This window comes from Gasterosteus aculeatus, chromosome 14, assembly GCF_964276395.1.
Source record: "Gasterosteus aculeatus chromosome 14, fGasAcu3.hap1.1, whole genome shotgun sequence".
Taxonomy (NCBI): domain Eukaryota; kingdom Metazoa; phylum Chordata; class Actinopteri; order Perciformes; family Gasterosteidae; genus Gasterosteus; species Gasterosteus aculeatus.
The window spans coordinates 7,855,966-7,881,661 of record NC_135702.1 but is presented as its reverse complement, the minus strand read 5'-3'; the positions used below and the strand labels follow the sequence as shown (position 1 = coordinate 7,881,661).

At 43.0% G+C, this 25,696-nt stretch overlaps 4 protein-coding genes across 6 annotated transcripts; 3 read left to right on the top strand and 1 right to left on the bottom strand.

Annotated features, from left to right (window-relative positions):
• Positions 1-278: 278 nt before the first annotated feature.
• LOC120832081 (heat shock protein beta-1) lies at positions 279-1,969 on the top strand. Its single transcript, XM_040198113.2, has 3 exons — positions 279-954; positions 1,047-1,110; positions 1,216-1,969. Exons 1-3 carry the CDS (start codon positions 564-566, stop codon positions 1,379-1,381), a joined length of 621 nt encoding a protein of 206 aa, XP_040054047.1. The 5' UTR covers positions 279-563; the 3' UTR covers positions 1,382-1,969.
• A 3,783-nt stretch (positions 1,970-5,752) lies between these two features.
• On the top strand, positions 5,753-12,605 carry taok3b (TAO kinase 3b). 3 transcript variants are annotated; one of them, XM_078087832.1, is made up of 9 exons: positions 5,753-6,077; positions 6,409-6,540; positions 7,330-7,566; positions 7,648-7,776; positions 7,864-8,067; positions 8,805-9,044; positions 9,642-9,854; positions 10,181-10,363; positions 10,766-12,605. In XM_078087832.1, the coding sequence occupies exons 3-9, from the start codon at positions 7,381-7,383 to the stop codon at positions 10,925-10,927; spliced, it is 1,317 nt and encodes a 438-aa protein (XP_077943958.1). In that variant the 5' UTR covers positions 5,753-6,077; positions 6,409-6,540; positions 7,330-7,380; the 3' UTR covers positions 10,928-12,605. The 3 variants fall into 3 exon arrangements, with proteins under 3 accessions (XP_077943958.1, XP_077943956.1, XP_077943957.1); XM_078087830.1 differs by having other exon boundaries at positions 5,782-6,540; XM_078087831.1 differs by lacking the exon at positions 6,409-6,540 and having other exon boundaries at positions 5,967-6,077.
• A 1,887-nt stretch (positions 12,606-14,492) lies between these two features.
• m17 (IL-6 subfamily cytokine M17) lies at positions 14,493-16,215 on the top strand. The gene is made up of 3 exons (XM_040196836.2): positions 14,493-14,651; positions 15,106-15,254; positions 15,402-16,215. The coding sequence occupies exons 1-3, from the start codon at positions 14,504-14,506 to the stop codon at positions 15,924-15,926; spliced, it is 822 nt and encodes a 273-aa protein (XP_040052770.1). The 5' UTR covers positions 14,493-14,503; the 3' UTR covers positions 15,927-16,215.
• Positions 16,216-17,898: 1,683 nt separating this feature from the next.
• Positions 17,899-21,222, bottom strand: tescb (tescalcin b). Its single transcript, XM_040198212.2, has 8 exons — positions 20,963-21,222; positions 20,303-20,372; positions 19,992-20,072; positions 19,720-19,859; positions 19,562-19,623; positions 19,196-19,303; positions 19,071-19,118; positions 17,899-18,935 (listed from the first exon to the last, which is right to left on the bottom strand). Exons 1-8 carry the CDS (start codon positions 21,024-21,026, stop codon positions 18,858-18,860), a joined length of 651 nt encoding a protein of 216 aa, XP_040054146.2. The 5' UTR covers positions 21,027-21,222; the 3' UTR covers positions 17,899-18,857.
• Positions 21,223-25,696: the final 4,474 nt, after the last annotated feature.

Sequence of the window (25,696 nt, the reverse complement as noted above, 5' to 3'; positions counted from 1 at the left end):
CCTGCATGTAAACAGGCCTTTTGCTGTCTTTGTTTTTCCTGAAACCTTGTGTTGAGAAACTGAAAGCGACCCCGTGGTGTACCGTCCGGCTCTGCCGGGACGTGCCGTTCCCTCACATAACACCAGGCTGTGATTTCTGTGGACAAAGAGCGCCAGTATGTGACAAGACTGCAGAGGCCGCCGCTGAACCAAACTGTCTGCGTGCACAGTCACTCGCCAGCAACTTGTCACGGACACTCCAGAGATATAAATAAAGAATAGTTAGCATTTTCCTCTCCAGGTCCCGGGGCAACGGAGGAGTAACGCCCTCTCAGCTCATTGCACACCAAGTCGCTCTCATCCCATAGATCACAACAAGTGTTGGAATGAATCCGCTGGTTATATATATGTGTGTGAGTGGAGCGGCACAGATGCCAAAGCAGCCTTTTCCTCTTGCTCCCTTTCTGTGGAGGATAGAAACCATGGTGGTCACTGTTTAGTGCCCAGGTCATCAATCTAGGCTCGCTCATTGGGCTTTTTCAGTCGCAACACTTTCCCTTCACTGGGACCTTGTATTCTAGGCTATGGGGGAACAAAACAAAATATCATCCCGTCCCATTTTCCGCCGAGATGTGAGCTGGGATCCTTTCCCCAACTGGACGCAGCCGAGTCGAATCTTTGCTCAGGATTTTGGACTCCCTCCTTTCCTGGATTCCGGCGATCTGGACTGGATAGAGTGGTCCAAGAGGAGACTGGCGTCTTTCTCCTGGCCGGGTTACACACAATCACCCCTTCTGCCTCCGTTCGGGGGTCAGTGCCCTCCGGCGCTGAACCAAAAGGGTCAGAGGCAGCGAGCAAGCGGAGTGTCAGAGATCCAGACGGGGCAGGACAGCTGGAAGATAAACCTGGACGTCAATCACTTCTCACCTGAGGAAATTACGATCACCACCAAAGAGGGTTATTTGCAAATATCAGGTACGCTGCGCATGATTCTCTGATTGAGCTATTTTTGAGATGTGACAGAAAAAAAAGTATACCTTTCCTTGTCTTATTTTCATGACTGAAAGGAAATCATGAAGAAAAGCAAGACGAGCACGGATCTGTTTCCAGGTGCTTCACCCGGAAATACAAGTAAGTCTCTGTGAGAAAGTGAATCATCACGATAAACGTGCACCGCGTGATGGAACAATGTGTGAGGCAAGAGGTCCACGTGAACCTTCTCCTCCTCTCTTCAAGGCTGCCGATGGGGGTGGACTTGCAGCACATCAGCTCCTCGCTGTCCGGTGATGGTGTTCTGTCCGTGGAGGCCCCCGCCCCGGGAACATCCGTCAGCAACCCACCCAATGAGATCGTGATACCCGTTCAGATCAGACGGACGGATCAGCAGGACGGTGAGAAGTGAAACCAGTAAGATAGAATTTGAAACTACAATCAGATGATGCCCAAGTTGTGTATTAGGACTTTTGTAGCACTGGCATGAAAAAAAAAACTTCTCACCAACATAATACAGAATCAACTCTGAATATAATTTTGCTTGTCTTCGCTTGTAAATAGATTAGTACGACCTTGTACTCCTAACAACATACCATCAGGTTTTATGATATTCTAATATGTGAAATATATAAAGCAGTGAAGGCTAGAAACTTTATTTACCTTACACGACCGATGGGAGTATCACGGCTTACAGTACAGACCAAGAATGGACCGTGGAAATGGACTATTTATATCCAAACAGCTTGTTCACCTTATAACAAAAATGTGTGTATGTCATGTTGTGCTTCTGTGTAACATGCCGAGATAACTCAGAAATGATGTTATGTTTGTGTTTACTTGCGCAAAAAGAAAGAAACACTGTAAAAGCTGAAGCATGTATTAATTTTGTGTGTTTGTTCTGAACGTTGTAAGTTTGTGCATTAACGATCAGAATATGGATGTTGTTTGGATATATCTGCCACAAATGTATTAAACGGCTCCGGCCAAATGAACAAAACCTTTTTTTTCATCTGTCCTTTATTATCAATGTTTTGGTGAAACGATTATTTGATTTATAGAAACGAGTTTAACTTGTATTGATGACTCATCCATTGTTCTATTTTTAAACTTATTATAAACAAGAGGGCAAGTTCTATTTAGCTGAATATTTTGACACCAGTGTCCATCTTTGAAAGACATTTTAGTCTTTGGAATTGATTTTGATCTCATTAAGTTAGACTTGTATCAAGTATATTCACAGTTATAAGTTTATTGCACCAGATCAATAGATTTAAAATGCAATGTCGTCAATTGATGTCTTCTGCAAGCCACATTAATTTTACATTAAATATGCATTGAATGCTAAAATGTTCAAGAGTAAAAGTGAGGCCGATCGGATGAAGTCCACTCAAAGGTAAACAGTGGCATCTACTGGTGGAATTAGGTATCACATGTTGACGTTGAAGGGGTTACTCTATTTGTACTATTTGTAATTTATGTTATGGAAATAATCAGATAGATACAGTGAAGAAAAGAAATATACATTTATATATCTAAATATAGATGTGGAAAATTAGAGATGTTAGTAAGTTAAGATGCTTTAGGTTATCTTACCAAATAAAAAGATCACAATAATCTTTCAAGGTTTACGGTGTTGAATTTATATTATATTCATATTATATCTAAATGTATATTTTACAGCATGCTCTATAATGAAATGCTGTTACTTTGAATTTGTCTTGATCTTGGGTCATTAAAGCGAGGAAGGAGGCAAAACAATCACTTAAGATTGATTTGCCCAAAATGAAAATCCACAAATGTATTTTCGCTGTGGCTTTGTGTTCTTTCAGATGTTTGCTGTGTTTGGATAAGTTGCTATGTAAATTTCAACACTAACCCTAACCCTGACTAAGGAGTTTTAATGGCATTTCCAGGTAGCTACGAGCTGGTTGCTGATGTGTTTTATAGGGTTAGGGTTGCTAGGTGGTTGTTAAGTGGTTGCTATGGTGTTCTGCTGTGTTAGAGTTGTGCTAGGTGGTTAAGTGGTTGCTATGGTGTTCTGCTGGGTTAGAGTTGTGCTAGGTGGTTAAATGGTTGCTGTTGTGTTCTGCTGGGTTAGAGTTGTGTTAGGTTGATAAGTGGTTGCTATGGTGTTCTGCTGGGTTAGGGTTGTGCTAGGTGGTTAAGTGGTTGCTGTTGTGTTCTGCTGGGTTAGAGTTGTGCTAGGTGGTTAAGTGGTTGCTGTTGTGTTCTGCTGGGTTAGGGTTGTGCTAGGTGGTTAAGTGGTTGCTATGGTGTTCTGCTGGGTTAGGGTTGTGCTAGGTTGTTAAGTGGTTGCTATGGTGTTCTGCTGGGTTAGGGTTGTGCTTGGTGGTTAAGTGGTTGCTATGGTGTTCTGCTGGGTTAGGGTTGTGCTATGTTGTTAAGTGGTTGCTATGGTGTTCTGCTGGGTTAGGGTTGTGCTAGGTGGTTAAGTGGTTGCTGTTGTGTTCTGCTGGGTTAGGGTTGTGCTAGGTTGTTAAGTGGTTGCTATGGTGTTCTGCTGGGTTAGGGTTGTGCTAGGTTATTAAGTGGTTGCTATGGTGTTCTGCTGGGTTAGGGTTGTGCTAGGTTGTTAAGTGGTTGCTATGGTGTTCTGCTGGGTTAGGGTTGTGCTTGGTGGTTAAGTGGTTGCTATGGTGTTCTGCTGGGTTAGGGTTGTGCTAGGTTGTTAAGTGGTTGCTATGGTGTTCTGCTGGGTTAGGGTTGTGCTAGGTTGTTAAGTGGTTGCTATGGTGTTCTGCTGGGTTAGGGTTGTGCTAGGTGGTTAAGTGGTTGCTATGGTGTTCTGCTGGGTTAGGGTTGTGCTAGGTTGTTAAGTGGTTGCTATGGTGTTCTGCTGGGTTAGGGTTGTGCTAGGTTGTTAAGTGGTTGCTATGGTGTTCTGCTGGGTTAGGGTTGTGCTAGGTTGTTAAGTGGTTGCTATGGTGTTCTGCTGGGTTAGGGTTGTGCTAGGTTGTTAAGTGGTTGCTATGGTGTTCTGCTGGGTTAGGGTTGTGCTAGGTTGTTAAGTGGTTGCTATGGTGTTCTGCTGGGTTAGGGTTGTGCTAGGTTGTTAAGTGGTTGCTATGGTGTTCTGCTGGGTTAGGGTTGTGCTAGGTTGTTAAGTGGTTGCTGTTGTGTTCTGCTGGGTTAGAGTTGTGCTAGGTGGTTAAGTGGTTGCTGTTGTGTTCTGCTGGGTTAGGGTTGTGCTAGGTTGTTAAGTGGTTGCTGTTGTGTTCTGCTGGGTTAGGGTTGTGCTAGGTTGTTAAGTGGTTGCTATGGTGTTCTGCTGGGTTAGGGTTGTGCTTGGTGGTTAAGTGGTTGCTATGGTGTTCTGCTGGGTTAGGGTTGTGCTAGGTTGTTAAGTGGTTGCTATGGTGTTCTGCTGGGTTAGGGTTGTGCTAGGTTGTTAAGTGGTTGCTGTTGTGTTCTGCTGGGTTAGAGTTGTGCTAGGTGGTTAAGTGGTTGCTGTTGTGTTCTGCTGGGTTAGGGTTGTGCTAGGTTGTTAAGTGGTTGCTATGGTGTTCTGCTGGGTTAGGGTTGTGCTAGGTTGTTAAGTGGTTGCTATGGTGTTCTGCTGGGTTAGGGTTGTGCTAGGTTGTTAAGTGGTTGCTATGGTGTTCTGCTGGGTTAGGGTTGTGCTAGGTTGTTAAGTGGTTGCTATGGTGTTCTGCTGGGTTAGGGTTGTGCTAGGTTGTTAAGTGGTTGCTATGGTGTTCTGCTGGGTTAGGGTTGTGCTAGGTGGTTAAGTGGTTGCTGTTGTGTTCTGCTGGGTTAGAGTTGTGCTAGGTGGTTAAGTGGTTGCTGTTGTGTTCTGCTGGGTTAGGGTTGTGCTAGGTTGTTAAGTGGTTGCTATGGTGTTCTGCTGGGTTAGGGTTGTGCTAGGTTGTTAAGTGGTTGCTATGGTGTTCTGCTGGGTTAGGGTTGTTCTAGGTTGTTAAGTGGTTGCTATGGTGTTCTGCTGGGTTAGGGTTGTGCTAGGTTGTTAAGTGGTTGCTATGGTGTTCTGCTGGGTTAGGGTTGTGCTAGGTGGTTAAGTGGTTGCTGTTGTGTTCTGCTGGGTTAGGGTTGTGCTAGGTTGTTAAGTGGTTGCTGTTGTGTTCTGCTGGGTTAGGGTTGTGCTAGGTTGTTAAGTGGTTGCTATGGTGTTCCAGGCGGTTTGGCATTTGAGGTGGTTTGCATTGAAATTTGGTTTTCACAAAATAGATCGTATCAAACATGCAGTTGCAATGTTTGATGCAGTTGCAATGATTGATACGGTGTATTTTGTGTTTTGTGGTCAATGCGGAAGTAGTGCGCGGAGTGGCAAAAATGATGGCGGGACTTGTGATTTATGGAGGTATTTTCAGCACCATGGAGAGACACACCATCTAAATGTTTGTCTCTGTCGCCCCCCAGCGGCCACACGTAGTAGTGGCAGGAATAATACAGTGGCAAGTATAAAACAAACGCTCCGTTTGCTTCCGTAGTCTAACGAAAAAACAAGTAATCTCCATAATACGTGAATAAAAATATAGGTCTCATTGATGAAAAGAAGAAGAGCATTGCAAAAATATATTTTCCTCGAAAATGCATCATAAAGGAAGCTTGCATTTTGTATTTTCTTTTATAGCATTATGATACTGAAGCATTTCGATCAGGAGAGCGTTACAAACAAACACTGACTTCTATTTAAGTGAACATTTGTCTTATCACATTGGTTCCTATTTCTATCCAAACCTTGCGATGGAGCCTGCTGTGAGATAACTTTAGCCTGGTTGGCTGTAGTATTGCGGTGTCTCTTTAAAGGAAGGGGGAGTGTAGAAGAGGGACAGAGGAAAGAGATGAATAGAAGGCACCAGAACCACCTACCATGACCAAGTGCGCTGTAAATGTAGGACAGAAATTCGAGTGGAATACAAACGGATCATCAAGCGACATATTCGAGGGAAAACCATGTTTGGATGTGCCTTATCTGATTCCAATGTTTTTAACTATGGTACCACATGCGATCACTGGAACACAGGAAAAGTATTTTTCCTCCCAAACATTTCTTGCATTTTGAAACGGAAAAGAAGAGTGGCAGTTAGATACATCCCTGTGCAATCTTTCTGCGAGTATCAATGGTAGGCATTGCATATTTCAACCTTATCCACCGGAGCCATTTGCTTCTTCCTCTTTGAGGAGAGGGGGACGCCAGAAAAAAAAAACCCGACTACATCCAGTAGCTGCCTTTTCGGTGGTGCCTGCATTGGTTTAGCAATGCCCTTTTCTCTCGTAGGAAGAACTTGCAGACAGTAGCGGGGGAACAAGCGGGGGAAGGATGCATTTAAAGCTGGATGTGTGCTGCATTCAGGGAGATTCGGCAATAATAGCAGCTCTAGCAGAAACAGCGAGTGCGGAGGGCCTGGGAAGCACCCAGCCCCACTATCTCCTCCTTTTCCTCCCCCCCTGCAGGACCATGCTTGCGTGAGGGATGAGGCTGTGCACAGGGACACCAGGCCAGAGCTGCGGCCTACTTCTCACAAGAGCCGGTCTCTCGACTGCAAGATCTGTGAACACATTGCCACCATCAAATCAGCATCTTTGGTACGCAGCTCCCCCCTCTCCCCCTCTCTCCCTCTCCGTTGGCATGAGAAAAAAAAAAAACCCGCTGGTGCTCGCGCGCGCGCGCGCGTGTTAGTATATGTGTGCGTGTGTGCGTGTTGGCGGCGGGAGGTGAGGAGGGGGGGTGTCTGTGTTCTCAGCTGTACATCTGTAGTCATGGCAACCAGATCCTGTTAATGGATGTCATTTTTTTCTCCATCCTCAGCTTCCCTTCTCTGCCGCTGCTTTTATGTGTGTGCATTGAATTTATATGTGTTCCATATAAATATTACATGTATTACCAGTGAGACTCCGTTTTTCCTCGGACTGGTAAAATTGGTTTAAACATCTTCTCCCGTGGTGATCTTAAGTAGTCATTTTACAGTGGTATTATACATTTTAAATGACGTTTGCAGCTTTGATGATGGATTGATTAACTCGTGTTGATGTCGACAGGTGTTAAGAGTCGACTCTAATAAGTATTAAACCGCAGAGCCTATTGATGAACTTCACCTAGTTGCTGTGACACCAACGCAGAAAGACATAGCTATTCAACCCTAAAGGATTGTCAGATGTTTGTATCAACCCGTGTTAACTTTTAGTACTATTGTGGGTGTGTAGTAATCTGCACTCTACTGTCCAGTTTGAAGAATTCTTGTTTGCTCTACATTATGTTCTTGTGTGCCATGGCCTCTGAAGGTCTTCCTTTTCTTTCCGCCTGATTTCATACTCTCGCTTCTCTGCGCCCGCTCCGTTTCTTTTACTTCCTGCTTCCTGTGTTCCTCTGTCTAGGTCATCAGGTAGATCCAGGAGCATGAGCAGGACTTTGAGCTGCGGGAGCAGATGTCTGGGTATAAACGCATGCGGCGGCAGCACCAGAAGCAGCTGATCGCCCTGGAGAACAGGCTAAAGGCCGAGATGGATGAGCATAAGCTCCGGTTGCAGAAGGAATTAGAAACACATGCAAACAACACTTACATTGAGCTGGAAAGACTGGCCAAACGGCACACGGCTCAAACAGACAAAGAGGTAAAACTCAACTATGTTCTGTACTGGCAGTGATAAGATCATAAAGGGTGTGCATTTAAAAACTTGAACGTCTCTTCACAGATGAAGTCAGTGGCAGCTGAGGAGAGGCGGATCCAGCAACAGATTGTTGCTCAGCAAAAAAAAGAGCTGACAACTTTCTTAGAGGATCAGAAAAAGGAGTACAGGCTCTGCAAGGACAAGATCAAAGAAGTAAATATCCCACAAAGATTCAACGCAAAGTTTAATATCCCGCACATTATGAATTTGGAACACGTAATCCTTGAGTTTGTGTTACAGGAGATGAGCGAAGACCCCGACACAGCCAAGGAAGAGAAGCAGGAGCGTCTGTCCAGGCACAAAGAAACAATACAGCGCTCTCAGGCGGAGGAGGAAGCTCACCTGTTGACCCAGCAGAGGCTGGTCTACGACCGCAGCTGCAGGGCCCTGAAGCGCCGGAGTCTGGTCAGGAAGCAAGAGTTCGAACAGGAGCAACTGAGAGAGGTAACGTGGTTCACCGTCGTGACATACCGGCATGTGTAAGAAGACTCTGCAGACGACGGCAGAATCAAACAACACGGTTTTGGAAAACACTGCTTGTTTTTTCAGAAGATGTCAATATTAGGGGAATATTTGGTGAAATAATCACTGCGAGGACTCTATCGGTACCAGATTCCATTGAACAAATAGATTTGGTCGAGGCTAAGCCCGGGATAAGGCTGCAGATAATGGTTTTCATTCTGAATTATTTGTTCATTGTTGTTCGATTACTTGTGCAAAACCACAACCAACTTTCCAACAATCCAGAGGGATTGAATTCACAGAAAAAAATAACAGTAAATGCTACTTTTGAGATTGACTCACTTCCCACAAAACATTTTTATATTTTACTTTATAAATACAATTACAATTTAGCATTTTAGGCAACCATTACTAACATCATGAAAACATGCATTTTTATTAAATATAGCATTAACCCACAGGTAAATGGAGCTAAATGACATGCAAAAATTCTAGTGTGACTTTTTAGACCATCATTTCCTAATCAAATTGATCAGAAGACAAGCTTCAGTCTGAGTAACTAACAATGTTGTTGGAAAATTGCTACTTATTTTAAGTTGTGTCAAAAGAAGACAATACTACTGATACTGAAATTAAACTCAGCAAAAAAAAAAGAAGCAAAGAAGTAAAGGACCTTTGCCGAATTCGTAAATGATCCCATCCCAAACTTGTTTTCCCAGGAGCTGAACAAGAAGAGCACCCAGAAGGAGATGGAACACGCCTTGATGATCCGGCAGGACGAGTCCACTCAGGACATGGAGCGCAGGCAGCTGCTGATGCTGCAGAAGCTACGCGTTGAGCTCATGCGGCTGCAGCACCAGACGGAGCTGGAGAACCAGGAGGAGTACAACGGCCGACGGCAGAGAGAGCTGCACAGGAAACACACCATGGAGCAGCGGCAGCAGCCCAGAGACCTCAAGGTGCCTGGAGCTTTCTCTTTGCAACTCTTTGCGGTCATTTAGTGAGTTGATACCGGGAACAAACTTCCAACGGGTTTTAAAAGTTTGTTTCGACAGGTAGATCGCTCCACGGGTTTGATACGAAAGCTCTGTACATGTGTCCCCTTGGCTCTTCTGCATCCCTGGCATTCAATTTACCTTGTCTTCTAGTTCCAAATTGCCCATCGGAATTATGTAGAAAAAACTCTGCTTATTCTGAAAATGTGTTTCCTACCTGAGTCAAACTCTTAGTTTGGCTTGTTTTAGCTACACAGTTGAGAAGGAAAAGCTCACTTTCTGTATGCAATGTCACCGCAATAAATTCATTAATGACTACATTTCTTCCACATCATCCATTTAAGAAACTTGACATTTGTTTGATATTAAAAGCATGCAAGTTGTTTGGTTACCAGTCTAACTGAGAGAGAAATTGCAAGACAGCCAAACAGCCGACTGGTCATTCTTTAATTGTTTTATTGTCAATAGAACGGTTTTGCACCAACGTTGAAGTCAAAATGAAACAATACCAACAATCCCCCCCGTGCTTCTGGTTTATCTTTTCCCTTCATCCCTCTGTAGATGTTGGAGATGCAGATCAAAAAACAGTTCCAGGACACGTGCAAGGTGCAGAACAAGCAGTACAAAGCTCTGAGGAACCATCAGCTGGAGGTCTCCCCAAAAGGCGACCACAAGATTATCCTGAAGAGCCTTAAGGAGGAGCAGACACGCAAGCTGGCCGTACTGGCTGAGCAGTATGAGCAGAGCATCAACGAGATGATGGCTTCACAAGCGGTACGAGGATCCTGAAGAGCCTTGTCATTGGATAGCAGAAGTGCGCCCGGTTCACCATTCCTTCTTCTAGTTCTTCTTCTAAAGGACTTTGTAACGCTCTTCTGATCTTCTAAAGGACTTTAGAAGAAGGACTAATTAGAACATACTAATTAGTCCTTCTTCTAAAGTCCTTTCGCTCTTCACTTCAGACTGAGGGGCAACGGTCGCGAACCGTGTCGGCTATTCACGACCTCACCGCGGACATTTTCATTTCTAGAGCTGTTGCCCTGTGGTGGTTTTCGTTGTTACTGTGCTTGTAACTACCTGTGTCTCCCCTGGCTCCGTAGATGCGATTGGACGCAGAGCAGGAAGCGGAGTGCCAGGCCCTGAAGCAGCAGCTGAAGCAAGAGATGGAGCTCCTGGACGCCTACCAGAGAAAAACCAAGTCGCAGATGGAGGCCCAACACGAGCGAGAGCAGCAGAAACTCGAGCAGAAGGTCTCCATACGCAGAGCGCACCTTGAACAGAAGGTAAGTTTCGGAACTGAAAGGCATTCGCAAATAATGGAGTACATTGAGTACATACAGTTGACAAGCAACAGCTTTTTTGTTCTAATTATTGCCCTGATATGTTGAAGGAAAGGTGTTGGGTTCAGTTACCTGGGTAAATATTTGTGAAGGAAGTAGGGGGGTAGTGCCCTCTGGAGCATCAGCAAGTACATTAGACAGTGTGGACGTATGCTTAATTTCTTTTAGTTGACTGACTCCTCCCATTTGAGAGGCTGGACCAGGTCAAATTTGCTTTAAAGAATAAACACTAAATTCTTGGTCAATCCGGCACATGTGACTGTGACGTCTCACTGGGCGAAGCATGAGGTTACGGTTAGAATGCGACAAAATAACTAACCATCGTTTTTTTTTTTTCGATGACAGATTGAAGAGGAACTGGCGGCACTTCAGAAGGAACGCACCGAAAAGATCAAGCACTTGTTGGAGCGTCAGGACAGAGAAATCAACACTTTCGAAACAGAAAGCCGAAGCCTCGGCTTTGGGAGCCTGGAATCTCTGGACTTCCCCAAAGAAGACAACAGATGAAAGTGGATTTATCTTCAGCGGACAACATATCTCTGCCCCCTTTTTCGCCTCCACTTGACAGTTTGTCACGTCCACGGTGACACGGCTGGAAAACTTTCTCTGTTGCTTTTCTTCTCTCTTAGATATTGCATCTTTGAAAGGCGTTGCGTGATGTGAGAACTTCTTTTGTGAAAGGGGGGGGTGGGGGGGGGGGGTCTACAACAACATGTCAATAATAAATCAAACCTAGTCAGTGTAACTCAAAACTTGTGTGTTTAAAAATGACAGACTCTTTTCTCCATGCCGTCTCCTCCTTTTGGTATGAATTGAATAAATCAGGATATTTTAGTAAAAATTGGCACTTTGATATGTTCAAGTAGAAGCCCATCATGTTCGTATGATGCTTAATGTGTGTGTTACATGGAGGGACAACGTGGAATGTGAGCTGCGGACTCGCCGCGCGGTGTTAAGCTGCTTTGTCTTTTTGATTGGTTTCGTTTGATTTTGTTCCATTTGATTTTATGCTCTGAATGTGAATATTACTGTATGGGGTCACTGGAAAAGTCAGAGTTTCTTCTTTTCTTTAGTCATACTTCCATATCGTGCTTATGCATACAGTATACTGCGGTCCGTCACTTTTCCAGGCAACAGTTCTAACCCTTACTTTCATGTAGGGTCAATTGGCATTAGCTTGATCTGTTTATCTTATCACATTTCAAGATCCCACTTGGTAAAACTGCTTATTATTGCATGCACTTTAAGGACAAATTCAGGTTGTGAAGTGAAGCATGAATCTGTCAGAGATTTTAGCTGTTTGTAAATAAAAGCATTTTTTTGGGGGGTGGGTTTGTTTTAAGCCTATGGATACTGAACATAAGCGCCATATTTGATATGATAATTTCACAAATGCCTTTCTTTGAGTTGTGCCTGATGATTTTAGTTCCGTGTTTGTTTTATCTATATTTTATTTACTGAGGCCCGGCACCATTTTGTTTTGGTTTCATCCAAACTTGTGAATCATTTAATGTTCACTAATCAAAGTTCTTGTAAAGGAAAATGGTGAGAATTGTGCTGTATAACTTTTGATATGAATATTTGTACATGAGAATATAGCTAGAACATACAGAGACGCTGGTCTACTACTGATAACAGAGCTTAACAATTAACAGATTTTGCTTGATTTTTGTTTTATGATGTAGAGATATGGTCAGTCAATAGCTCAATATATGCTATGTCGAATCACAAGACTCTCAGATTGTATGAATGCTGGTGGATGGAACCACAGACTTATTTTAATACCAGAACCACAATCTTTTAGGGGTCGACGGTTCTACAAAAGCAAACACAACACGTGAGTCCAGATTGCATTTGAGTAATTAGTGTCTAATGATCAGATTAACATATTGTTTTGCCATGTTCATTATGGTCATTGAACAGGTTGCACAATGTTTCCATTAATCCTGAATGGAAAGATAATTGTTTGGTGCTTAATTTCTAATACCACCTTTAGCCTTGTAGTTTTTTGTCTTGGAGAGACGATTGATTTTTACAAAATGTGAACGTGAAGCATTTTGAAACCCCCTCTTGAGTCAAAACACTAAGTTTTTTAAACACTCATGACATATTTAGAGTGCCCCATGCAGTGAAACCCTCTAAAAATGAAGTATATGTATGAAAAAATAAATACTATTTTATCACAGGTCAGTTTTTGAAACATTGTTTAATGTGGTGCACTCGAATGCAATCCTGTCATGTTTAGCAGGTATTTCTTTCCCTGTTCTTCTTTTCTTTTCATTCCAGAGCCAAAACCTGTATAAATGTTTGGTCGTGTTCCTCACAGGAAAGACGGAAGACGCCCCCTAAATTAGTGGAGTGTCATGAATCACATTCTATTCCTGATGGCAATAGAACTCAAATGCTCTTGTTTTACACGCAGAAACCTAAAATATTGAATTTGTTGGACCAGAGTGTGTTCTGAAGTTAGATGGCGCCGTGGGATTTTTTCAGCTTTTTACACTTTCACACACTTTCTGAAATTTGATGAAAAAAGTTTCTCATATGCAGTAAGGCCTTTGTCTGGTCACATATTAATGAAGCCTTGCAGACAAATGGTTCCATACAAAAGTGCTACCGGGGTGCTTATGTGAGGTTTACCTGAGCTTTAGAGCGGTTATCCGAACCTCACGAGCTGTGCTTTTTAAGCTACTAGAAGGATGTACTTAGTTAGAATAAAGGGAACTTTCCTAAACGACCTTATTCGCCATTTCCTGTGCAGTTCAAAGACAAAATAAAAGAGATTCTGTTGAAAAAAGAGGGTCTCAATCAACATGCATCTTATGACAGTGAATATGTCTTTGTTTCTCGTAATGCTCGCTTATCTTCGACATACTTCTTTTTGGTGTGATGTGACGGCCGTGACCTCAATTTGTCAACTGCGGTTTGTTGTAATTTACTGTAAAACTACAAACACACACACACGCACGCACATCAAAGACAGCTTGTGAAAACCAGAACCGTGAAATGCGGACGACGGTTTGAGGGAGAAGCGCTGCACACTGCTTTGTACTTTGCAAACGAAAGCAGGAATGCGACTGCTGTTTGCTCGACTCGTCTGCCGCCGTTGCCCACCTCACCACAACCCCCTCTTTCATCCCCTGGGGGGCAAGTGGAAAGCCCCGAGGGTGGCGGCGGGGTGGTTAGCTCTTACCTGGCGTGGTGCTGACGCCGTTGTGGTACGTCGAGTTCCCCCTGACTTTTTCTCAAGTAGTCAGTAGTTTGACGGCGTCGTGGGATCTGCTGCGCACGCCAGAAGCGAGGACGATAAAGACAACAATGGCAATCGGGTTTTGGTGCCGTTTCTGCCCTGCGGGCTGACCTCGTGTTAACCCCGCGTGGCAGACGCATCACAGGGCCCCCCCAACCCCCCCCCCCCCCCCAGTGGAAATGATCAAGATTTCAGATGTCCAGAAAAAAAACATTTTGTTGTATCTCACGTACTCCTCTTTTCCCTCCTCACATTCTTTTCAAATGAATGAATGACTTCATGGTGAAACACCGTCATGGGAAAGTCACAAGTTCAAAAGCTCAAAAGTAGTGACGTGTTGCCATTGACATATCGCCTACTTCAGCCGCACGGAGCCTTCCTTTTACGTATTTGTAAAAGTTTCAGATTGAGAAATGCATTTCCTGTTCCTATTACAGCTTCCTGCTTGCGAAGCCTAATAGCAAATAAGCATATTGCTGCAAAATGACACGCGTATTTCGAGGAGCAGGTAATTGTTACGACTCGACTCGGCCTCAGTCAGAAAGTCCCTTTTACACACACGTGGCTTCCTAAACAATGTTCTCATGTGATTTAGATATACCACATGTCACATTTCTAGTTTACGTACTCAAATCAAAAGGAAGTGCCATTAATAATAATCTGAGCTAATGACAATTAGACACCACTCCTACATGCCTGCTCTGTGACCAGGCACGCAGAGACATTGGTCAGTACTTTAATAAACAGGAAGGAAGAAAAAGGGTTACAACCGAAAAAAAAAAAGACATTCTGGGAAATTCGGTTGCCTCACAAAGTGCATGTCATTTCCTCCTATGACAAATGCGCAGTTTCAGTCTTTAAAAAACGTCTTTAAGGAGTGTGATTATGAGGAGTCTGTGCAATTCGCGTGTGATTCTGCGAGGAGAATGAATGGTCATGTAAAGAGTCTGCGTTTTCAACCGTTTATGGAACCAGCAACAAGTAAGTTTTATCACATCTACTCTACTTTGTACCTTTTCTTGGCATTGTGCACGCTGCTGTGGTTACAAAAGCCGTGTTAAAACTGACTGAAGTGTGACAAGTGTGCTTTACAGTTTTAGTTTTTTGTTACTTCAGCATTTTTATTAGGAGAAAGAAGTTATGCACCTGGCAGAGACCAGACTAGTTTTCAGTGGAGTGAATTACTTTTTTAATTGTGTACTATTTAAAGAAAGCTCAAAGTCTGATGGCATCCAAACAATCTTTAACTATACACACATTGTTCTATAAAATGTCTGAATATGGACGACTTCTAGTGTCCTTTCTTTCTTGCTGAATATCTGCAAAGTGAGAAATCTATTCTAACAACTCCTGCTTACGCTGTGGCTTTGAGATGAGGTTCCCCTCAGCACCGCGATGTTGGACAACCTTTGCTGACCAGTTCTCTTCTCCACAGCGTTACTCTCCCTCCTGCTGGTTATGGCGGTCGATTCATCGAGAACTGTGGCGGCAACCAGGAACCAGCAGTGTGAGAATTCTCTGCAGCAGACTTGGAGGATCGCCCGACTCGTACAGAAGGAATCTGTCGAGCTGATCAAAACATACGTGAGTACAGACTTTGGAGTGGTGTATTTTATTTTTCTGCGTTGAACCCCCCATCCCCCCGTTCGGTGCTCCACCCTTATAACTTGCTATTCACGGGGCCTCCTTGAAGACTTCACTAATACCTGTTTTCTGTTGTTCTTGTTGCAGAAAACCTCTCAAGGAGAAAACGCAGAGCTCCTCTGCAAGGCGTCGTTCAACTACATCCCCGACCCCAACATCTCCGGCCTGGAGCCTTGGGAGAGGCTCCTGAGCATCTACAAGCATCTCCAGGACTTCTTCCCGCATTTCAGCCGAGTGTACGAGCAGCAGATGGACCTGCAGTCCCCGGCGAGCCGGCTGCTGGCCGAGCTCAACCGCACCAACGGCGGCAGGAGGAACCTGGCGGCTCTCATAAGCAGCTCGTACCAGAGCCTCTTCCCGAACCTGCCCATGCCGGAGCCGGCGGGGGGGCCGACCACGCTACCCTCGCCTCAGAACGTCTTCCAGCAGAAGGTCTACGGCTGCCAGGTGCTGAAGACCTACAGGGAGTTGGTGTCGAATGTTTGTCGAGAACTGAAGACTATGAAAAGCAAAGTGTGCAGAAGCAGGAAACCAGTGAACTTTACTGGAGGATTCCCTGAGGCTGGCCTCAGACGCTCCGTGATGAACAACAGAATGAAAGACTTTGAATGATAAGTGAGTGTGAAGGTGGCTGGTTCCTGTTCATAGTATTTAATGGAGATGATTTCATAATTTAACAATTATATTTATTTTCTTATTTGCAATACTAATAATAAAATAATACTACATGTTATTTATAACGCACTCAGACAAAGCAAAAGGTGGTAAAAAAAATACAATAAGAGGAACGCTGTTGAAGTTATTATTTAATATGTCTATGTTATGTCTATATCTAATATGTTACGTGTGGTACTACTTCACTGGTGTATTCTTAGAGTTATTAAAACATACTTATTATACCGCAGCATGATGTTAAGTCTTCATTTTTCTTCTGTGTTTGCATCAACAATGTACAATGTCAGCAACAAGGGAATTTCTGGGAAAGGGTTTCATGCACAACATGTGTGTCCCCCCCGCCCCGCCTCCCCCCCACAATATATCTGTTCCCACGCTGAGGAAAAGATATTCTGTGCATATGTTTTGTTTCAGAATAAGTAGTATAATCTGGGCTGGCAGGATCATGTGCCCAGTAAAGTCCATCGAGATGGGTTGAAAGAAAATCAGGAACCTGCTGAGACGCTGACGGTGTGATATCAGCTCAGAGTGACGCATGCGTTTGACACAAGGCCGTATCAGATAGGAAAGATTTCATGAAACTGGCGGACTGTCTGGCCAGTCACGGGGTGTGAAGTGCATGTGGGTCAGATATCTCTTTGTGTTGTTCGCACACATTCCTCCTCATGTGGATGGACACAAAAAAGGGTGTGAAGGACAGGATGGGAAAAATAGGAGAAGTAAAAGATTCGGCAGAATCCCCCCCCCCCCCCCCCCCCGTTTTTTAAATAGCTGAATAGCAAAAACTGCCCACAAACCTTTTGTCTTTAAATACACATGTAGGTGTAATACACGGATACAAAAGATCTTAAGTGGAATTAAGTAATGCTTCACTAAAGTTTCCTCAGATCACAAGTTCTGAGGAAAATGGAAGTAGAGGGGAATTCACTCTGGGTCATGAATCAAGTTCCCTGTTATAACTTTGCTTCACGCAAACCCAGAGGCTACCTCAGGACAGCAGTCATTCATCTCGAATTCAAACTGCCGACTCAGCGCTTTACAGCACCACAGAATGATACTAACTAAACCTCAGCTGTGATGTCATGAGTCTCATGTCCTCCCTGTAAAACATTCTTGGTTCTTTAGAAATGGAATAACACAAGACGCCCAATTTGAACACCTACGGCAAGGATCAGCGTGCAGATTTCCGACAGAACCGCACGGAAAGATTGAGCCCGGGAGCCGGCGCCGTCATCCATTTACAGCACATCACACATTGAAGTGTGTGGACTTCTGCACAACTGCAATATATTGTTTCTAATGTATCCAAAGTCAAGAATGAATTTTCATTCAAATAGATTGTATTAAAAGAAGAGCTTAAACACAAGTGTAGTTCACTCACTTAAATTCCACTTTTGATAAAAGATTACATATCTGCTACTGTTATATAGATAATCCATAGGCATCAAAGGAGGCCAAGCTGTTGTCTTACTAAAATATAAAATAAAAATGTGTCTACAGTAACTTACGTATTTGGGCATATGACTGACTAGAGTGTTATTCGTGTACCATTGCGAGCATAATAACCCCCATGTATTCATACTAACACATGAATCACTATCAAACACGACTAAACATCGGATGGAACAACAAACTTTTATTTCAAAACCAGGTGATTCAAATCTCTGGAGTGTCCTGTGACTCAACAAGTAGAAACAATATATTATATATTGAAATACATACTTAGCAATCCGTTTGTGGGGGTTTCCCACCACAACATCGGAACATCTGTTGGGGCTGATTAGGGATCCTCGAGAAAAATGTCTAATCTCGGTTTACTGAGATTCATCAGACTGTTATCAACGGCGTTCACTAACCTCTCCCATACACAAAATGACTGTCCACCAATGAACACAGGAAGGCAATAAGAAACCATTAAATATATTGTATTTTATTTCAAAATATGGACAGCTTCATAAAGTAAAAGCCCAAACGATATACTGACAAGGATCGTGAAAGCAACACATCTGATCTTCCAATGTATGTGCACCTGCAAAACAACAGCGGCCGAGCATGTACCGTGTGTAAAAGCACAGCATTAATAGCTACTATAGAAATGAAGTAGGACTATCAGGAATCAGATGCAGATTCTTTTGCATGTCTTACATCGTTTCACCTGTGGAGGGCAGCACACATCCATCACTGAACACATAGAAGAATGAAGTGCGTCACAGGTGCTGACAGGTCTCTTTGGAAACTCTGGACAGTGCAACTCACAGCAAATGTTGAAAAAGAAAGTGTAAGTATACATTCAGCTGAATAAACAGGTGTGGATGAAAAGCTTTAAGTTTGGGTGATTGTGACAGTGCAAGAAGGACCGACTGTTTGACGTCATCACGCCTTTTGAAGAAGTATCTTATCAGTCCTTCTTCAGAAAGACTGATAAGATCTATCTTTTACACATTTCATCTTGCAAGGCAACCCACCCATTTCCTTTCTTCAGAAACAGACACTGTTGACTAAAATAAGAGCTGATACATGCTGTTCCATTGTGCAAATGTAGTGTGCAGAGCATGCACCAATTGTCATTTCTATAATGACTAAAAGGCATCTCAAACGATTGTATTGCTATTAGGGCAGCCATCTAGACATAATACAGGATAAACCTTTAATCTGTAATAATTGTCCATTGACTGGTTGTTATCTCGTATTATTGCTACTGATCAAATAAGCTACTGCAGTACGGATCATTCCATTTGCATAGATATTAAAACATAAGTAAGGCATATTATTTAGTGCAAGCGACAAACTGTAAATAACAGACAGTGAAACCCTAATCATGCTTCTTCAGAGTTCTCCAGAGTCACTGCATAGTTTAGTGTACCGGCCTCACTTACACAAGGTTGTTGTGTCCATGTTCAGAAAGCGAATGGTCATTCTTGATTCAATCTCAAAGCCATTCAGCAACTACAAAAAAAAGTTTTACATTGTTTAAAACGTATGTATATATTTGGTAACGTCACTGTTAAAGTGGGTTTTTTGACTTCTCATTTGAACGTTCTAAATCCCAAAATTCTAAACTCAACCCAACTGTGTACCGACCTTGAGGAAATGCTCGAATGTGATTCCCTCATAGAACTCGTCGGGTTCCTGGGTGAGTGGAAAAAGGGAAGTTACAAACAAATAATGAATAAAACTTAGCTTGAGCAATACTACATCTCACATACCATATGACCCATTGAGATACTCGCCACTTCTAGCATAGCAGCATCCGCTATGCTTTTGGCTGTGTCCTTCTCCAGTGCCTCGCTGAGAGAGAGCAGCTCCTCCACAACCTGGACGGGTGTGAACAACAAGTTGAAATAAAATAAGTTTTGCTACTGACGGGAATCAAATCCCGGGAGCCGAAAATGCTCGAGGGAAGGAGACGTCAGCAGACTTCCTTAATATGCAGAGTCAGCATCTTCAGCAACCTTCGAAACAGCCTCAGCTAACGGTGAAGCCGCGCTGGACTCCTGGGTGCAGGTTGCTCTGATCCTCACTGGTTGTGCGAGTAAAGTTCAGTAAAAAGCTGTGGTGGAGCAGAGGCTTACGTGTCGGTATTCCTCCAGGGTTATCGTCCCATCGTTGTCCGTGTCATGCATGTTGAATAGAACTGCAGAGAGAAAAAAAACAAACAGGGCTAATCAGTTCAACGGGGCGGTGGGGAGATAACGGCAAGCATGTGATGGTGCGATTGTGAAGACACTACATCTCAGTTTGTCCCTGCGGACGGCCTCGCGCTGCTCCTCTGTGACGTGCAGGGACGGGGGCCTGAAGTGGGACATGATAACAAGAAACTCCTCGAAGCCGATGGCCTCCACGGTGCCCTCGCCGTTCTGCCGAAAGTTCCTGAAGGAGCGCGAAAGCACAGCAATTGAGCGGACAAGCCGTAGACAAGAATCGGACACGAATTCTCGGATGTTATCTCTCCCGGCACAAGTTCAGGCTTCTTCAGCACCACTACCACCACCACCACTGTACCTTCGGTCAAAGAAGGCCTCTATGATTTGAGAACGGATGGGATTGCTCTCCAGATCTGGGATTTTGCGGAAGTGTTCTCTCCTGAGGGTGTAGAGAGGGTTTTAAGGAGTGGCATATGGTGTCTCATCTCGTGGCATTGCCGTCGCGGTCATGTTTCAAGCTATTATGTGCAGATAGAAAGCCTGTTAGACAGGTTTCCGCTTCTAAAGAATTTCCCTGAGTAGAGCAAATAATAACAAACCAGAAACCTGAAGCAAACTTTGAAAAACTCACATTAGACCATAGAGTATTTTTTTTAAAAGTACACATACACCAGAGTGTCTTCATTGTGGCTCAACTGCTTGAATCTTTTATGGAGGATTCCAATCTGCTCGAATGAAACTGAAAAGAGAGAAGAGGCAACATGAAGTCATGCTATTGTGTGCGTACTGTACCTACATGAATGCACCTGCAGAAACAACTTGACAGTAATATTCGTTGCATTTGAATAAGTGATTTGATAAGCGAATGGTCGCAGCGTTTTATCCTCTCAAATGTGTGAAGCTTTCAAGGCGCGGATTTGAATGCTCATATTCTATGTAAAGCTTTGGGTTTGCTGTTGTCTGTCACCTGTAACCAGGCCTCCGAACTAAGGCAGCTGTTGTTGCCTACAGCAACACTCTCAGGTGGTTTAGGCAAAGCTTTCAGTGCATTGTCTGACCTATTATTAAATACGTCCATGTATGGTTCCACTTCCACTTCCAACTTAAAATGTGAGTGATTCATCCTGGTACTTTTTCTTTAAACGTGAGTAATTACGGGCTATGTGATCATCTCATGCATTCAACGCGTTCAACAAAAACCCTTTTAGATAAAACCGTATTACAAGTGAGACTGAATTACACACGTTATTTCCGGCGCAGTGAGCTAATGTTGTCACACGTCCTCCTACGTGCCCAAATGGTGCATTAAGTTGGATTCTGATTACTCACAACCGGTCTTTTTCGCCAGATCAACGTACTCTGGTTCGCCCGGTAAAGACTGCAGCGCTCCCATACCTCGGAAAATAAATGTTAAATAAAAAGAGAAGATTTTTCCACCGATCCGGTTGCACCGGGACCACAGACGAACTGGTGTTACTGGACCGAATGTCGGTGCATCTCGTCCACCTCCTCCAGACCGGTTGTACGACGCAGGTCTTTCCTCGCAGGTCGCATCCTGCAGGCGGCTTCCGCGACTGCTGCCTCGATGACGTCACACATTTCCGCACAACAGGCTGCGGATTGAATTATTTACAAGGAGTCGTTTATTAATTCAGAGGCTGCGACTACTAGCTGTGTTTGTTTTGTGCTCTACCAGAGTTCTCAGATATCAAAATAAGGTTTAAGATATCGTTTCAAACTGGAAACAAGTATTTGGGGTTTTGTCTTTAGTTTGTCTCAATATGATTTCTGGCCAGTCCAGTTTATTTCTTTAATTAATTTAACCAAACCTGTTTAAACTCTTTATTTTGCGGTACAACTAAAAAGAGAACACACCCGCAAAAGCTTTTTTAAATGTCAAGGATTGTTCCACAGTTCCACAGCCAAATATTTTAAGATCTAAATTCCAAACTACATCTAAGGTAAAAAAAAAATAATAGAAAAACACATTTCAAGTGATGCTTTTTGGTAATTGTTTTGCAGAGAAACTTTCTACACATATGTTGATTAAATTAACTAATCAATTTGACGGTAGAATTTTGTGAATGTTAACTAAATAATAATTTATTTGGTGAAGTACAGCCCTAATTTTAGTATGAGGTCATAGAATATGAATATATATTATATTATATACAAAAATACTTTGTCATCCATTTGGTTCATAAAGTGGGCCTCCAAGGTACCATTGAAAGCTAAACCTGTCCAAAAGTTCATGCTGAAAAGATCCCCGTAAATAATCATATGATGACTACGGTCCCAACTGTGATTATCAAACGTGGAGAAGACCAGCTTGTTCAAGCATGTAATACAACTGAAAATTGACCAAACAGAATTGAAACATGGCAAAGTGACATGCTAAACATATTGTTGATCAAAACTATTCAGTACTAAAGACCACCACATGGCGGCAGCATTGGATCAACTACGTAAAATAATATCAGTTTGTGATATGAGAGAAGCATGAGATATATACATATGGAGTGTGTGTGTGTGTGTGTGTGTGTGTGTGTGTGTGTGTGTGTGTGTGTGTGTGTGTGTGTGTGTGTGCATTTGACTGCCTTTATTTCAAACTGTTTTTACTGTTTTTGTCTCTTGAAGCAGGCGTCTGTGTATCCTCTTCATATTAATTGATTATGTGCCATGTATTACATGTATTATATAAGTGTGCTTAAAACGAGAAGCATTTTAAGTTTGATTAAAGGTGCCAGCAGCATTGGTCGGGCCCTCGCACACGCATACACGTTGATGGTGTTTGCCGGAGGCTCTGATTGACGCTGTCATGCATTTCTGCGACCATCGGGAGCTGCTTGCACAAGTTTAGACGGTATTTCCTGTGTGTAGCAGCAGATTTGCCAGGTAATTTTGTCAGGTAAACCCTGAATTGTTTGAGCGTGTCTTGAAACCATGAATGTAAGCAGGTAAAGATCAACAAAAAACAAGTCTGTGTGTGTGTGTGAGAGTAGCTTTTGGTAACTTTTAATCAATAAGATCTCTAGATCGTAGTGAACACATTTGAAGTTGATCTGATCAATTGGTTGGGAGGAGATTGTACACCGCTTGAAAATGGTCAAAAAACCCAAAAGGAATTCAGACAAAATTATAAATGGCTGACTTCCTGTTGGGTTTAGAACATGGCCCCTAATCTGGTGCATCTTGGTCAATAGTACTTCATGGACTGCTCCGTCAAAATCCTGCAGAGGGCGCTATTGAGCCGAGTTGCCAGTCTAAAGCTCTAAAATCATACAAGATAACTAAATGTGGGACTTTAAATACAAGCATTTGAAGCCCCGCAAAAACACCTTTGTTTTTCATGGCGAAGAATGAGTCGCCACGGCAACACCTTTTCACCTAACAACACACTTTTGATACATTTTCATAGCAAAGTTCACTAGATGATATTGATCAGATGAGCCCCCTGTGAAGTTGGTCGTAAATTGTTGGGAGCTCTTTGTTATATCAGTGCCAATTAGTGACTTTGATAAGTAACTAAATGTTACTTTGGTGCAAATTCTAATTCAAATCCACATTCAAAGATACAAGGCTTTTCTTCAAGTTTCCCACTTCAAGTTGGTTGATGAAACCTTGCCTTCCACCATAAAACAAAACAGTTTTTTCATTTGTTCAAGCCCCATACACTGTAACAAATTGCTGTAAATTTACGGTGCATTTCTAACGGTATCTTACAGTATGTCATAATAACTGTAACATACAGTTACATTTCCATCCCTTGCTTGTAAATTAACGGTCAATGTCATGAATAAACAGTTAAACCTGTCAATTTACAATAATAGCAGACTACCGTAATTCAACTGCATCTTACATATATTTTAAGTGGTGGAAATACACATACAAGTGCAGTGAATCACAATCCATCTACATCTGTTATAGGTTGATGTATGGAAGCCCATGTCAGCCACTGAAAAACAGGTCCTGTAAGTCATTATAATGAGATAGTGTCTCAAGAGATACGATGATGACTTTGACTTACAGGACATTACTACACATGCAGCTGTCACTTTTATCCAAAACGCCCATGGTTTGACATCATTTTATGTGGAGTAATTGGCGGTTAGGTGTCTTGCTCAGGGACACAGGATTCGAACCGCCAACCTTGTGCTGCACATCACACCCTCCCTATCCCATGCGCCGCCTTCGCTGACTGCCAGGTAAATTGCAGTTAATTCACAGTAAAATTTGTTCAAGTTTACGGTAAAATACAGTAATCCAATTCACGGTAACATAGTGTAAAAACCATTTATGGTATTATACTGTAAAATAACGGCAAATTCCTGGCATCCTTGCTGCCAGTAAAATACCGTTAATTTTTGACATTTTTTAGAGTGTAGGCCACCCAGCAGATCACATGCACACAACATGATATCCTTTATGGCATATGAGGTTGTAGCTTTGGTCTGTTTTGTTAAAACTAACCCACTTACAACATGAGAAACCCATAAATTAAAAGGATGCATAAAATGCTTGAAATAAGGTCTCTGACAGCTGAGAGTAAAGGAGAGTCCTGATGTCGGAAAGAGTTCAAATATTCTCCCTTTGCGTGGGGATTTTCACATCTGGCCATGCACAATCAATCCGGCCTGAAAAACAGCAATACAATTTCTTTTTTTCCTTATCAGTCCCTGCCCTTGAAATGTGATTTCACTTGAAATTGTGTGCAGTGTTTCTGTGTCACTATTACTGAGTGCACCACGTCTGATGGCTTGAAATTGATTTGAATGAAGACTCTGATTCGCAGAAAGAAAGAGAGAGAGAGAGAAAGGTGGGCGAGGAGGTGTCGGTTATGTATCGAGACAAAAAAGGGGGCGGGAGAGCGCAGCCAAGGAGAGACAGGGCAGCCTGAGCCTGTTTTGCATGCAGGGGGGGGGCTTCTGTGGGAGAAGGAGCTGACAGGGCGTCGCATTGCTGCCTCCAGCTCCCAGACAACAGCTGCTCAGAAAGAGGAGACGTCCTGAGGGTGCTGCGACATGTCTCGCTCTTTCTCCATCTCACCGGCCTGCCTCTCCCCTTCACATCCTCGCGCCTGCCTCCCTCAATGACACACACACACACACTCACACAGGCATGCTCATCCGAGGGGAGGGGTAGGGGGGGGGGTGAGATTCCTGCCTTCTGCCTGTACTCGAGCTCAACATTTAAAATGAAACCAGGTGAATCTGAATTTTTGATGGAACCCGTTGTTTGTTCCGCTCACTTGGAAGGAGGTTTGTGAAAATGCATTTTAATCAGCATTTTAATTGAAAGGAAATATTCTTTCTCTACTGATGATGACAGAAATTCAAGAAGACAAGCCTTTGTTTTATCATGAAAAGCCTATATTTTTCATTTTGGCATTGGTGTAATGTGTTTATACTTATGAATTTTTGACAGCTTTTGATCTACTTCCTCATGCAAAGAATAGAAAACCAATTTCTGCTGAGGATTATCTCCATCCTGTCGACCACATAGCACAATATTTGTATTTTTCTTTTAACCATATCTTTGTGTTAGAATAAATCCTTTATATCTCATATTGTGAGATTAGTTTCATATGACAGCTCACATAACCTTAGCCTGGCAAAACCTTTTCCTGTCACAGACAGAAGCTTTTTAAAGAAATAATCTTCGGCAACAAGTTGCTCTATTCAGCATTCATATGCAGTACACGTTTGATAAAATATTTATAATGCAGCTGGAAGGCGAAACGTTTTAATGTAAATATCAGCATCTGTCCAGCTGTTGGTGGGGAGCTGGTGTGTGAACAGATAATGTAGTGATGACATTGTGATAGGAGAAGTTATATGTCTCTATAGCTGAATGCATCTGCATTGTAGCGTTTTCTAATCCATTAATTAAATGTATCCGGGCTGCTTCTAAAAGCCACGGGGACTTAGAAATGATCGCTTGACAGATTCATAAATGCCCCTAAAGGCGTAATATACACAAATAAAAATGCAGCTGAAATAAGAATCAGAAGCTTCTTGTTTGGGTCCTATCGGTTCTAAAATCAAAACATCCTGACTGGTTGTC